Raw genomic sequence first — 14,431 nt, 5'->3', positions numbered from 1 at the left:
GTCAGCAGCAGTTGTCAGTATGAGCGTGTGCTTGTGAGCGTGTGAGAGCTGCATTTGTGATCATCCTGCAGAGGAGGGACCCCGCCCCCACCCCTGCCGCCTCAAATAAGCCAAGTGACTCATCCGCTCAATCTGTGGATCTCGTTGGTGGGATGATGGAGAAAGAGAAGAGGCTTCCCAGTGACTCATCTACAGCGCCTGAGATCCCTCTGGCCCTTCAGGCTGACCAGGGCCAGGCCCTTCAGGCCTGGTGACCAAAGGCCTGCCCGTGTCAGGGTGGCTTCGGGGAGAGCCAGGATCCGTGGAGCCTGATGAAGTGTTCTTGATCCTCACAGCCTGCCTGCCCAGCGCACAGCCCTGTGCTCAGATGTGCTCAGACCTGTGTGTCATCCAGCTTGGCCAAGCTCCCTTCCAAGGCAGGCTGGGCTGGTTTTCTCCTCAGAAAGTCTAGTCAGTGGGGTCAGCCAGCGGATAAACTAAAGTTAACTTGGCTATTATTGCTTTTCTGTTAATGAGGGGAGGACCAGCTGTGAAGACGCCAAACCATTCGGAAATGCTGCACAGTCCTTGGGATCTAAGGTTCAGGAGAAAGAGAGCGATTGACAATGATTTTAAGTCCTGACTGGACTCCCCAGGGTTCCTTGTGCTTCACTGAGCTTTCATTTTACTGTTTTTTTTGAAAAATATTTTTCCTATGAAGATATGAATCTTGGAAGCCATGAGAAGTGCCCGTGATCTCGGACTCATCAGCAAGCCAGCACTCTTTACTGGATGGAAGCTCGGGGTGAAGTTCAGCCCCGAGGGTGGTGGAGGACAGGCTGGCAGGGGATTGTCACCACAGCCCTGGGGGTCAGCTATGGAGAGACTAATGGCTAAGTGCTCATCTTGCATGTCAGAGGGGATAGAGGGAAAAAGATCAAGACCGAGTTGTGGACTAGAGTGAGCAGGAACAAACCAACTCATTCTCTAAAAACTGACACTGGATATCCTGCGTGTTTCTGAGCCCAAGGACACTGGACTTGTATCTTAAAATTCCACAGCCCACTAACACATCCACAGATACTGTTCAAGGTGACCCCCTTTGACAAAAAAGCAGTATCTGTAGGAGTGAAACCTCTTAACTGCATTTAAGGCAATGTAAAAAATGTTTAAAATTCTTTGAAGAAATCAGATCTGAGATGTTTCTGCTATAAAGTAGTCTCTGAACCATCAGACTGAAAGCACGGAAGCAAAAGATCCAAGAGCAAGGTTCTTTCAGCGTGACCCATATTTGCACCCTGCCTGCTGTGTGGCAGGCACAGTGGCTGGGCCTGGGGGACAGAGGTGTTTAAGAGCAGATCTGTAGCCCCAAGGAGTCTGGTCACGGAGGGCACTTAGGAGGAGGATTCTGATCAGGGAGTTAATGTAAAGCCCAAAGAGAGCAGTGTTTGGGTTGGGCTTGAAGAGTGAGCACCATATTGATGTTCAGAGATGTGGGGAAGGGTCTGGAAGCAGGGGACACAGGAATGGGTACTAGGGGGCTTCTTGGGCAGAGTGGTCTGTGTGACTGCTGGGAAGAGGAGAAGGCAAAGCACGAATAGGAAACGGTGGGCCATTGCCAGGTTGTGCGGAGCTTCCACACTTGTCTTAAGGAGTTTGGACTTTATTCTGTAGCTAATAGGAATCTATGGGAAGGTTTTTGAGCAGGGAGTTAATGTAATTTTTTAAATCAAAAGCAAACACATCAGTGCATGCTCACTGATTTCAGCTGTACCGAAGTCTACAAGCAAAAAAAAAAAGCTCCCCTTGCTAGAGGTGACTACTCTCTTCTTCATGTCATTTTATTTACCTACATCCATAGATATATATATACGAAAGTCAAGCCCTAGACGTGGGAAGGAAGATGTTTCTATAATCTTCTGTGTTCTCTCCCTGCCCCCCCCCACATCATACCTACCTTTTACTATTTAAAGTTACTATTTAAAGCTGGGACTATTTACTATTTAAAGCTGGGACTGTAATCTAGGGAACTTGTGCTATGTCTTGTCACTCGGCTCATTTTGCTTTCTTGGTATTATTTCAGAACATGGTTTTATTGGATATTCACCAGAACTGCTACAGAACAACACTCTGCCAGATTACAGCCCTGGAGAGTCCTTTTTCACTGTCTTCGGGGTGTTCTTCCCCGCAGCTACAGGTACTGGCATTCTTTTTCATTATCATGTTAGGGATATAAGTAAATGCTTGGTTCCCAAAATGTAGTATCATAATGGACCTGTATGTGCTTATAGGGTATATACCTGACTTTATAGACAGCCTTAGCTTTAACTACACATCTATTATTTTGACAGAGGCTTTACTTGTTCATAATTCCTGAAGGCTCCCAACATGATTTGATCCTCCTTACCCCTTATACTTACATATTGACACCTCTTGGCCAAGTTAGTAGAGGGGACATATTCTCTTAGGGCTAAGCAGGCTGGATTCCTCAACAGGACAGCTGCCCTTTCCACCTTGTATCGAGTGCAGACTGGTCTCTAATCTCCCCCTCCCCTACCCCAACCCACGTGTCTTCTCCCAGGGGCAGAGAAATGCTCTTATCTTCTTGCCACTTTGGCTGTGGGTGAAATCAGGATCCCACGGGCAAGGACTGCGTCCTCTCCCCCACTTTCCCGTTCCATGGTGCCTGCAGAGGAGCCTTGCACAGCTGAGGTCCTGGTAGAACTCCTGTTGCATGCTCGGGTCCCAGGCCCAGAAGGTAGTAAGCTAACGTGTTGACCAAATGCTCCACAAGAAATAACCATTTACTAGGGACTGGGCTTGTTCCCAGAACACAGACTCAAAAAAACGTTTCTTTCTCCATCCAGGCAGTGTTGATGTCCTGGAGCTGATTTTGTCTCCTTTCCCTCTTCCTTCTGCCTTCCTCCAGAGAGAAGGGAGGAAAAGCTACTAGATTGTTGAAAATTTAAGAGACTGTCCCTATCAGATGTGGACAAGGATTTGGAGGAACTGGAACTTGCATACATTGCTGATGGGAACGTAAAATGGGACAACCATTTTTGGAAAATGGTTTGACAGTTTCTTAAAAACCAAACATACCCAGCCATTCCAATCCTGGTTATCTACTATTGAGGGGGGGAAAAAAAAAAAGCATGTATCCATATAAAGACTTGTATATGAAAGTTCAAAGCAACTTAGTTTGGTATAGTCCCAACTGGAAGCAACTCAAATACTCATCAAAGGGTGAATGGAGAGACAAATTATGGTATCACCACACAATATAAAACTAATCAGCTATTAGAAAAAGTGAACTATTGATAACTTGTGACGATGTAGATGACTCTCAAAATAAGGCTGCTGTGTGAAAAAAGTCAGGCAAAAAGAGAGTTCCTTTTTAAAAAGATAAAATTATTTAAAAATCCATTTATATAAAATTCTAGAAAATGCAAACTACAGTGACAGAAAGCAGGTCAGTTAATACCTAGGAGTGGAGGTGAAGGGAGCAGGAGGGAGGCCAAGGAAATTTGGGGGGATGAAAAAATGTGTTTCTCACTGTGGTGATGGACTCGCAAGTGTGTTCTTGTCAAATTTTACAGACTGTCACACTCTTAAACTTGTAGCTTATTGTATGTTAGTTATACCTCAGTAAAGCTGTTAAAACGCGGGGGGAAATTACTGACTGTAGTCATATTTAACAACTCCCCTGAATCCCATTTCTCCCTCTGGCCACCACCCCTTTCTCTCCCCTGCACAGCCACAGTCTCTGCTCTCCCAACCACTTTCCTGCCTCCTGCTCTACTCGTCCACTCACTCCTTTTGGAATTCCAGGCCTCTCTCTCCAGTGAAATGGTTCTTTCCAAAGTCATCAGTGGCTTCCACTTAGTTCAGTGGGTACTTAAAATTTCTCAGTGTGTTTGACCTCTCAGCTGCGTTCCACTTTCTCCTTCATTTCTCGTACCTTCTATGATGTAGCATCCTGCTCTGACCCTCTTGATAGGGGCATCCTCTTCTGCCTGCCCATTCAATGCTGGGGTTCTTCAGGCTGTGCCTACTGTTTCCCTTGGGATCTCATTCATGCCCATTGTTCAGGGACCACCCACAATGCTGGCCATTCCCAGATTTATGCCTCTAGCCCCAACTTCTCTAAGCTTCACATCGTGTATTTAAGTGCCTACCTGACACCTTCTCTTGGTATCCTAGACTCAGCATGTTCAGAACCCATCCATCCCATCAGCCCCAACTGGTTCTCCTCCACTCCTGATCTCAGGGATGGCACCCTCATCCCCGCAATTTCTTGAGCTAGTAATGGGGAGTTACTTCTGACACCTTCCTCTTGTCAGGCTCCTCTGTCCATGGGCTTCGCCAGGCAAGAATACTGAAGTAGGTTGCCATTTCTTCCTCCAGGGGATCTTCCCAACCAAGGGATCGAACCCATGTCTCCTGTGTCTCCTGCATTGCAGGCAGATTTTTTTACCCACTGAGCCATCGAGGAAGCCTCTTCCTTACCAGTCTCCTGCAAGTCCTCTCCTGCAAGTCCTGTGAATTTTACCTCCTAAATTTACCCGCCTTTACTCTCACTTCCCTCTGTCTCTACCACCTGACCACTCTGCCCCAAGCTTCATTTCTCAGCTGAGTAACTAAGGCAACTCCGAGTTGACACCCCTCCTCCCTCCTCCCTCTTTGAGGCTAGGTCTCAGGAAGAAGACTGGAGCTAGGTCTCGGTGATGGCAGGTAGCATGCTGTTCTACAATCCAGGTGTGCCAGAAACAATGCGTTTCTTTCATCTTAATGAAGTGGAAAGAGTTGGTCTCTGAACCTAAGCCTTCAGGCTGCCAGGGTGGCTGGGAACTGATGTCAGTCATTCCTCATGCCTCTGCCTTGCCTGTCAGGTCTCAGGGTCTTACTAAGTACAGGGCGTGTCAGGGGCTCTGGCTGTTCATCATCTGTGCTCTGAGCCAGGCCCTCCCACAGCCCTGTCTGCAGCTCCCTTTAGGTTTATGGTCTCTGCTGCTTCCGAGCCACTTTGGGGGATGGAAAGTTTGCGGAACCTGGGAACCTCGTGCCTAGAGTCTGTGTACCTCTCAGACCTTCTTTCCTGAGGTCTTGCTGGATCCCACTGGTGCTGCCAGGGAGTAGGCCTCAGGTCCCCGTTGTTCAAATCCTGTGGGCCTTTCTCTTCCTGCCCAAGCGTGAGGGGCAATCTTCTGTTCTAATACAGGCGACACTGCTGTCCAGGGCCAGCTTAGTGAGCATGAATTTATGCATTCACACTTGGTCATAAGCTCAGAAGGACCCCACACTTGGTTTAATGCTTTGCTGTTGCTAAAATTCTTAATAAATTTTGAACAAAGGGTCCTACATTTTTTTTGCACTGGGCCCTACAAACAATGTAGCAAATAGGTTTTGTTCCCGCCATGCTCTCCCCAGTCACTCTGCAGCTTCTTTTCTACCTCCTCCTGCTGCTGCTGCTGCTAAGTCGCTTCAGTCGTGTCCGACTCTGTGTGACCCCATAGACGGCAGCCCACCAGGCTCCCCGTCCCTGGGATTCTCCAGGCAAGAACACTGGAGTGGGTTGCCATTTCCTTCTCCAATGCATGAAAGTGAAAAGTGAAAGTGAAGTCACTCAGTTGTGTCCGACCCTCAGCGACCCCATGGACTGCAGCCTTCCAGGCTCCTCCATCCATGGGATTTTCCAGGCAAGAGTACTGGAGTGGGGTGCCATTGCCTTCTCCTAGATCCTCTAAAATCTCCTAAGGGCCCAGCCTTTTGAGAAACAGAAACCAAAACAATGTGAAAAGTCTGCTTCTTCCCTGCCACGTATTTCCACCAAGATAATAAAGGTCACGTTCCTTTTGAATGGACAGAAAAGGAAAGGGGGAGGGGATGAAATACACGAAGAAGAAAATTTTCGAAAATTTTTAACATTAACATCTGAAAATATTTTCTAGCCCCTTCTGCTCCCCATTCCCCCACACCTTGCCCCTCCCCAACACATTCAAGAGGCTTCCCACCTGAGCCTGGCCTGTTTCCCACATGAGCCTGTTTCCTTGGGCCTGGCAGGGAGTCCTGATGCCAGGTCAGATCCTTGCTTTCAGGTGCCAGGTTAGCAGCTCCAGCTGAAGCAGGGCCGTGGTCCTTTGAGGCAGGCAGTACCACCAGGATGTTGCCTTATGTGCGTGACCCTGTCAGGTCCCCTCCAAGCTTCTCCCATGGCTTCCCTCCTTTTTATTTGCAGGCCTTGCATTTTGTAAGAGAGGGAACGCGTGGCCTGAGTGAAGGGCCCGGGGTGACAACAAGCCTTCCCTCTGGTGCTTCACCCTTCAGTAGGGAATCAGCAGTGCCTTGAGGTTGGAAGATGCCACCCAGGAGCCCAGAATTTGAGCTGGACTACCATTTGAGATCAGCCAGTCCAGCGAGTGACTCTCAACTTTTTATCTTTTAATCCATGTTCGTTTTTGTTAATCATACTGAAAACCTTACTACACTGGAAATTCTGTGTCTCCCTGGACCAGAAGGAATATCTTGGTCCTTTCTTTGAGAAAGATTCTACCTAAGAAGATTAGCCAAGCTTCTTTATTTTCTGTGGCTTAAGTTATGAAGGTATTGTTTGGTAATATTCCAAATATAAAATTATAATATTGAACAAACTGTCTACACAGGCCTCTTTTACCCCACCCCTCTCAGGGGATGTGCTTTTCTGCCTCCCTGACACCCCCGGCCCCAACCCCACCCTCCACACCCCGATCTGGGCCCAACCAGGTTGAGAATCACTGATCTGGGAAATGAGCACAGAGGAGTTTACGAAGGATTGCGGAAGGTCACCCAGCTAAGGTGTGGAAGGTGACCAGAGTTGTTAGGAGAAACACACTGACTGAAACTGCCTGCTCTCATCAGGCACCATAGTAACCATTCCTGTGAGTTATTTTACGACAGGAGGTCCTGGTAAGGAATACGGAACTAAAAAGCCACCGACAACCGGTAGAATTTGGGAAAGGTCAAAAGGAGATACTCGTGTCCCATTGACCTCCCAGAATCCTCCTTGTTAGAATCCATCTTGACTGAGCAATGTGTGCACCACCAGGAAGGGCCCTGAGTCAGAATGATTGGCCAGAGACAGCCCGGAAACTAATCCCATCACCATAAAACCCGAGACTGCAAGCCACATGGCAGAGCAGGTCTCCTTGGTTCCCTGACCCTCTTGCTCTCCACCCAGGTGCCCCTTCCCAGTGAAGTCTCTTGCTTTGTCAGTACATGTCACCTCTGACAATTCTTTTCTGAGTGTTAGACAAGAGCCCACTTTCGAGCCCTGGAAGGGGTCCCCCTCTGCAATAAAGTTGGGCCACCATCCCTCTGTAAAGGGTTGCCTCTCCTGGCTATCTCTGTTTTCCAGGGGCTCCAGTGTAAACACAGTAGGCAGGACAGGCAATTTGTATCCCTTGGCTTTCCCCTGGCAGATGTTCCATTAAGCTATGAAAAGCATGGATGATTGGCAGTTTCCATGGTGACGGATTTGCCAAGGATTAGCTCTGAGTGAGTCATGGCTGGGGCTCCCTCCAACGCCATCCTCTCCTGGAACAAGAGAACCTCCAGGCTGTGAGAGGGGAGAGGAGTTTGGAAGAACAGACACTTCCAGTCCCCCAACCCTGCATCCTCATCTCTGACCAGTGATGTTATTTAGGTTACTCTAGAGATTTTATCCCCGGGGGCGGGAGACTTCTGGGGAGAATAGCTGAAGCCTAGGTTTCAGTGGCTCCTCTGGAGTTAGGAAGCAAGGTCTTCTGTCAGTGCTCCTCGCTGCACTCCACCACACCCTGTGGTGGTGGCTGCAGGGTGGGGCTGGGACCTTGGAATAGACTCTGCATTTAGTTTCCCAAAGCACTTTCCTTCTCTGAGCTATACCACCAAACTTTCTCTGAACAAACACCTCTCCCTATAGTTATTCATACACACACATAGCCACTCTGGGAATCTGGGACCACAGTACATGGAGGAACTAGAAAATGGAAATTCACTGGGATAAATACCATTGTGTGAAGTTGTGTAACCCTTGTCCCCAAATTTCAGACTCCTGCTGGAAAGGATAAGGGCCTCTTGTGGTTGACCACACCCAGCATCAAAATGTATGGGGGAAACCAGCAGCCTTTACCAGAATGTCCACGCTTACCTTTGTGGTCAGGAGCCCTGCTATTTCTGTGACATCCTTTGGCCTCCCTGGACCTGATCCTATCTCTCCCCACCCCACACACATACACACACTCTGAGAAGTTCTGGATTCTCCTGGGCTCTTCCAGATTGGCTGGCTGTCTCTGGGACCCTCAGCTCTAGGCATCCGTGCTGGCTTTGCCTTCAGCCTACCCGTACATTCCTTCTCTCCCAGTGTATCCCCAGGCCTCCTCCTAAGTTATGTGTTCTTGTGGGTGAGAGAACGAGGACCTGCTGGGGCAGAATGAGGTCTTGTTTTAAGGAGCAGAGAGCCTGAGGAAGGACAGTCTGAGGGCGGGACTCACCTCTCTGCATTCTGATGGACTTGTGAGTAGGAACAGGAGAAAGGGAGGGAGCTTTATAATTATTATATATGTTTATTTTTGTAATCTCACTTATAGAATTTATGATTTTATCAAATTATCACAGCATCTATAATAATTATCATTACAATAGCCTACAATATCAGGCACTGTGCGGAACACTTTATAGTCTTTCATTTAAACCTCATCATGACCCCAGTGCTTATATCAGATGCAGATTTACCATTAAGCTAATGAAGCCTGGGTTTCAGGGTCCCTTGGTTGCATGACCTCCTTCTAAAGTTCCATTTCATATTCATAACTTGGTATTTTTAAAAAGTTTTAGGCCCCATGGAACCTGTATCCTTCCCTGGGTTCTATTATTAATCCATCTTACATATGAGGAAACAATGACACAGAGAGGTGATTTCCCAAGGTCACCCGACAAAAAATGGTGATCCCCATCACTTCCCACGTGCTTTGGCAAGGATGCTGGGAAAGAGGACACACGTTTGTCTGGAGCTGTACTCTACCCGGAAGTCAATAAATCCTGCTGGAATCCTAGTGTTTGAATGTCCCATTATTAGACACAGTCTGTCTCAGCATCTCTAAGGCATTGCGAGGGTGGAGCACTGACTAGTTCTGCCTCTAAGAATAGAGCGAAGAGGGGACGAAAGATTGCTACTTTAACAGCTAAACAAACCAATCAGCCAGGTGTGGGGAAGGAGTGGGGTTTTGACGATCAGGTGGAAGGTAAGGAGGGGCAGCCAGAGTGCTTAGGAACCCAGGGGAGTTCTGAGAGCAGAAGGGAGCCCATCTTCCCCAAATGGACATTCAAAAAAAATGTTTTTTTATTGTGTTATAGTTGATTTACAATGTTATGTGAGTTACAGGTATACAGCAAAGTGCACCAGTTATATATAAACATATATACATATATCCACTCTTCTTGTTTTTTTTAAGATTCTTTCCCCATATAGACCATTGAGTAGAGTTCCCTGTGCTATGCAGCAGGTTCTTATTAGTCATCTATTTTATAGATAATGTGTATATGTCAGTCCTAATCTCCCAGTTTATCCCATGCCCCCACCCCCAGGTGGACATTTATTTAGCACCTACTAGGTGCCAGGCACTGTGCTAGGTGCGTTATAGATGTTCTTTCTAGCTTTACAACAATCCTGCAAGGTACATAATCTTATCCCCATTTGCAAATGGGGAGACCGAGGCTCAGAGCCACACTGCCTCCAAACAACAAAAGGCGGCAGATAAGGTTAAGTCACTTTAGTGCATGGATATTCTACTTTAATGAAAAAGAAAAGTAATAAATTTATGAACTTAAAAAAAGAAACAAAAAAGGCAACAGAGAAACAATCTCTAAATGGAAAGGGAAAATTGAAGGCTTCTAAAGTAAGAGTAGTTCTTTAATGACCAACCAACAGAAACCAGGAAAGTCTAGAAAATGATTAGGTGTTTTTCTTTATAAAAAGTATGTATTTATTTATTTATTTTTGGCCGTGCTGGGTCTTTGTTGCTGTGTGCGGGCTTTCTCTGGTTGTGACTATCCTTCATTGTGGTACACAGGCTTCTCCCTGTGCTGTGTGGGGGCTGTCCTTCACTGTGGTACACAGGCTTCTCCCTGTGCTGTGTGGGGGCTGTCCTTCACTGTGGTACACGGGCTTCCCCCTGTGCTGTGTGGGGGCTGTCCTTCACTGTGGTACACAGGCTTCTCCCTGTGCTGTGTGGGGGCTGTCCCTCACTGTGGTACACGGGCTTCTCCCTGTGCTGTGTGGGGGCTGTCCCTCACTGTGGTACACGGGCTTCTCCCTGTGCTGTGTGGGGGCTGTCCTTCACTGTGGTACACGGGCTTCTCCCTGTGCTGTGTGGGGGCTGTCCCTCACTGTGGTACACGGGCTTCTCCCTGTGGTGTGGGGCTGTCCCCACCTGTGCTGGGCTTCTCCTGTGCTGTGTGGGGTCTGTTCACTGTGGTACACGGGCTTCCCCCTGTGCTGTGTGGGGGCTGTCCTTCACTGTGGTACACGGGCTTCTCCCTGTGCTGTGTGGGGGCTGTCCTTCACTGTGGTACACGGGCTTCTCCTGTGCTGTGTGGGGGCTGTCCTTCACTGTGGTACACGGGCTTCCCCCTGTGCTGTGTGGGGGCTGTCCTTCACTGTGGTACACGGGGCTTCTCCCTGTGCTGTGTGGGGCTGTCTGGTACACGGGCTTCTCCCTGTGCTGTGTGGGGCTGTCCTTCACTGTGGTACACGGCTTCTCCCTGTGCTGTGTGGGGCTGTCCTGTGTACACGGGGCTGTCCTCACTGTGTGTGGGGCTGTCCTCACACGGGCTTCTCCCTGTGCTGTGTGGGGCTGTCCTTCACTGTGGTCTCCACGGGCTTCCTCCCTGTGCTGTGTGTGTGGGGCTGTCCTCACTGTGGTACACAGGCTTCTCCCTGTGCTGTGTACACGGGGGGGCACGGGCTTCTCCCTGTGCTGTGTGGGGGCTGTCCTTCACTGTGGTACACGGGCTTCTCCCTGTGCTGTGTGGGGGCTGTCCTTCACTGTGGTACACGGGCTTCTCCCTGTGCTGTGTGGGGGCTGTCCTTCACTGTGGTACACAGGCTTCTCCCTGTGCTGTGTGGGGCTGTCCTCACTGTGGTACACGGCTTTCCCCTGTGCTGTGTGGGGGCTGTCCTTCACTGTGGTACACGGGCTTCTCCCTGTGCTGTGTGGGGGCTGTCCTTCACTGTGGTACACAGGCTTCTCCCTGTGCTGTGTGGGGCTGTCCTCACTGTGGTACAGGTGGTATGCTGTGTGGGGCTGTCCCTCCCTGTGGTACACGGCTTCTCTCTTGTTGTAGACCATGGACACGGGGACATGTGGGCTCTGTCCTTCACTACAGGCTTCTCCTGTGGTGGCTTCTCTTGTTGTAGACCATGGACTCGAGGACATGTGGGCTCAATAGCTGCAGCTCGAGGGCTCTACTAGAGTGCGGGCTCAGTAGCCGTGGTACACAGGCTTCGATACCCTGTGGCGTGTGGGATCTTCCTGGACTGGGGATCGAACCCAAGTCCCATGCATTGGCAGGCAGATTCTTAATCACTGGACCACAAGGGAAAAGTGAAGTCACTCAGTCATGTCTGACTCTTTGCGACCCCAGGGACTGTAGCCTACCAGTCTGCTCTGTCCATGGGATTTTCCAGGCAAGAGTGCTGGAGTGGGTTGCCATTTCCTTCTCCAGGGGATCTTCCCAACCCAGGGATTGAACCCTGGTCTCCCACATTGCAGGCAAATGCTTTATCCAGAAGCCCCAGGCTTTTTTTTTTCCCATTGTTTCCTTGTTGTTCAGTCACTATGTCGCGTCTGACTGTGACACCATGGACTGCAGCACTCCAGGCTTCCTTGTCCTTCCTGGAGTTTGCTCAAACTCGTGTCCATTGAGTCAGGGATACCATCCAACCTTCTCGTTCTCTGTTGCTCCCTTCTCCTCCTGCCTTCAATCTTTCCCAGCATCAGGGTCTTTCCCAGTGTGTCAGCTCTTCACATCAGGTGGCCAAAGTATTGGAGCTCCAACATCAGGCCCCTTCAGTGTTGACTTCCTTTAAGACTGATTGGTTTGATCTCCTTGCTGTCCAAGCGACTCTCAAGAGGCTTCTCCAGCATTACAGTTTGAAAGCATAAATTCTTCAGGGCTCAGTGTTCTTTATGGTCTAACTTTCATATCCACACATGACTACTAGACAAACCATAACTTTGACTATCCCAATCCCAGGATCAACCTGCACCTCCTGTGTCCCTGCATTGCAGGTGAAGTATTTACCCATTGAGCCACTGGGGAAGCCTTTTTTTTTTTTTTTTTTCTTAAGAATTCTCATTTTCAGGATCAAAAAAGGAAATAGGGTGGGAGTGGGATTAAAATAACAGGCAAGAGGTGAAGACTTTGATCTCTGTACTATGGTTGATGAAGCGGGCAGCGAGAAAAGGCAGAGGACCACTATCTTGCAGATGCTGGTAAGTGGTTAATGGACATTTATCCTGGTTATTTTTATCAATAGCTGATCCTAGAGATGTTTAAGGGATCAGTTCCTCTCCTGACCATCCACGTCTATTGTCACAGATATTTGAGCCAGGGTGCCAAGCCAAACCTCCCAGTTCACCTGGTGCCACACAACCAGACTGTGAGGTTAATGGCAGTGCCCAGAAAGGTCTGGATGATGCTGGAGGTTTAACCTCCTCAACTCAAGCTGGTAAAGTGATGGCCAACACCACCATCCTCACATGTGAAAGCTGAGTCGGTGAGGAGATGTAAAAGGCCTTAGGACGAGGACGGAAGACCAAGTCAGAAGGCTTTACCTGTGTGAAGAAACCTGTTGCCTAAGTCATATGGTCACGATGCAGCCCATATCATCATCCTGATATAGGGCGAGGACGTGGTTTAGGGTAAAGCAATTAACTGCTTCCTGGAACTGGCAGCTCAAGACCAACGAGGAGGGGAAATGCCCTGGACCAGGACAGACTAGTGATTCAGAACTGGGGACGGAAATTGCTGTAGGAAAACCAACGTGTGGTGCTGATTATAACTGATTATAAGTAGGGCTGATTATAACTAAGTTCAGCACTCTTGTGGGGGCGGTAGCCCCAAATTAATCATGCTGTTGCTCTGGTTTAAAAAGAAAAATCCAAAAAGAGCATGGGTGTTAGGAGGAAATGGAGAGACTGTATGATGTGGAGGAAATAACATGACTTGAATTAAGGAAACTTCAACATGAGTTCTGCTGGTTTTGCAAGCAGCTAGCTTGAAAACATGATCAAAATTGCTTCCTCTTTTGGGGTCTCAGTTGCCTCATCTGTGAAATAAAAGGCCAGAGTCGATGATCTCTAAGATACCTTCCAGCTTTAAGAATTGATGATTCTAAATAACCACTTTAAAGATTTTTAGGAAGCCTGCCAAAAAGAGGATAAAGATCAAATAGGAATTACAAAATGGACACTTGGTGTTTTCCAATGATTAAAGTGTTTCATTTTTTTAAAAAAAGTGTTGAATGTCAAATAAGTTTTGGGAAATAGTATGTGCTACATTTCTCTTCTTACAAATGGACAATGAAAATTAGAATGTTGTATGGTAAGGCAATGGCACCCCACTCCAGTACTCTTGCCTGGAAAATCCTATGGACGGAGGAGCCTGGTAGGCTGGTAGTCCATGGGGTCGCTAAGAGTCGGATACGACTGAGCAACTTCACTTTCACTTTTCACTTTCATGCATTGGAGAAGGAAATGGCAACCCACTCCAGTATTCTTGCCTGGAGAATCCCAGGGATGGGGGAGCCTGGTGGGCTGCTGTCTATGGGGTCGCACAGAGTTGGACACGACTGAAGTGACTTAGCATGGTAAGTCCAGCAGTAAGAATCTCTCTGATCTTGTTTAATCAAGGTTTTTCCCACTGATACGTTTTTTAACTGTGGAACCTTTTTTTAGGGGGCATTATTTGTAAATATCACTGTGAAATAGTACTTATTCTACTATTCCTCCACTAAATCTAACTCTAACATTAATAATATTTTTAAATTGTAACAGAAGCAGAAAGGTAACTAGGGAATCTCTATAATACCTGATTAGTATGGGTGAATATGAAATCAAAATAACTTTTCTAGATCTAACTGGTAAGCAAGACATTTATAGTCCACCAGAACTAGAGATCATCTGCTCAAGAATTGTGTAGTCGTGCAAGGGCAAAATTCTGGGAGTAACAGTGTGCAAACCAATCTAATAGGTGTGCCCGGAACACCCACAGGAGTCACCCCAAGGCTTCCTGTCTGGAGTGCAAGTTACTGCCATTTCCTTGTCTTGGGAGTTCTGTGTTCACGGTACTGACTGCCTATTTTCTGGCTTGCCTGTTTTGTCTCACAAGCCCACTTCCTGGCTGTCTGGGTCTGGCCCATTCCTGAGGGTGGCCT

General features: G+C 48.0%; 1 protein-coding gene across 1 annotated transcript in view; it reads left to right on the top strand.

Moving 5' to 3' along the window:
- Window positions 1-14,431, top strand: part of SLC12A8 (solute carrier family 12 member 8) — a 148,244-nt gene that overhangs the window by 85,471 nt on the left and 48,342 nt on the right. The window contains exon 5 of the mRNA XM_070358937.1: window positions 2,063-2,176. Coding sequence (XP_070215038.1) covers window positions 2,063-2,176 — 114 coding nt within the window. The remainder of the gene's footprint in view (window positions 1-2,062; window positions 2,177-14,431) is intronic.

The sequence above is a fragment of the Bos mutus genome, chromosome 1 (genome assembly GCF_027580195.1).
Source record: "Bos mutus isolate GX-2022 chromosome 1, NWIPB_WYAK_1.1, whole genome shotgun sequence".
Classification (NCBI taxonomy): domain Eukaryota; kingdom Metazoa; phylum Chordata; class Mammalia; order Artiodactyla; family Bovidae; genus Bos; species Bos mutus.
The sequence above is the reverse complement of the archived record's forward strand: the minus strand, read 5'-3'. Positions and strand labels throughout refer to the sequence as shown.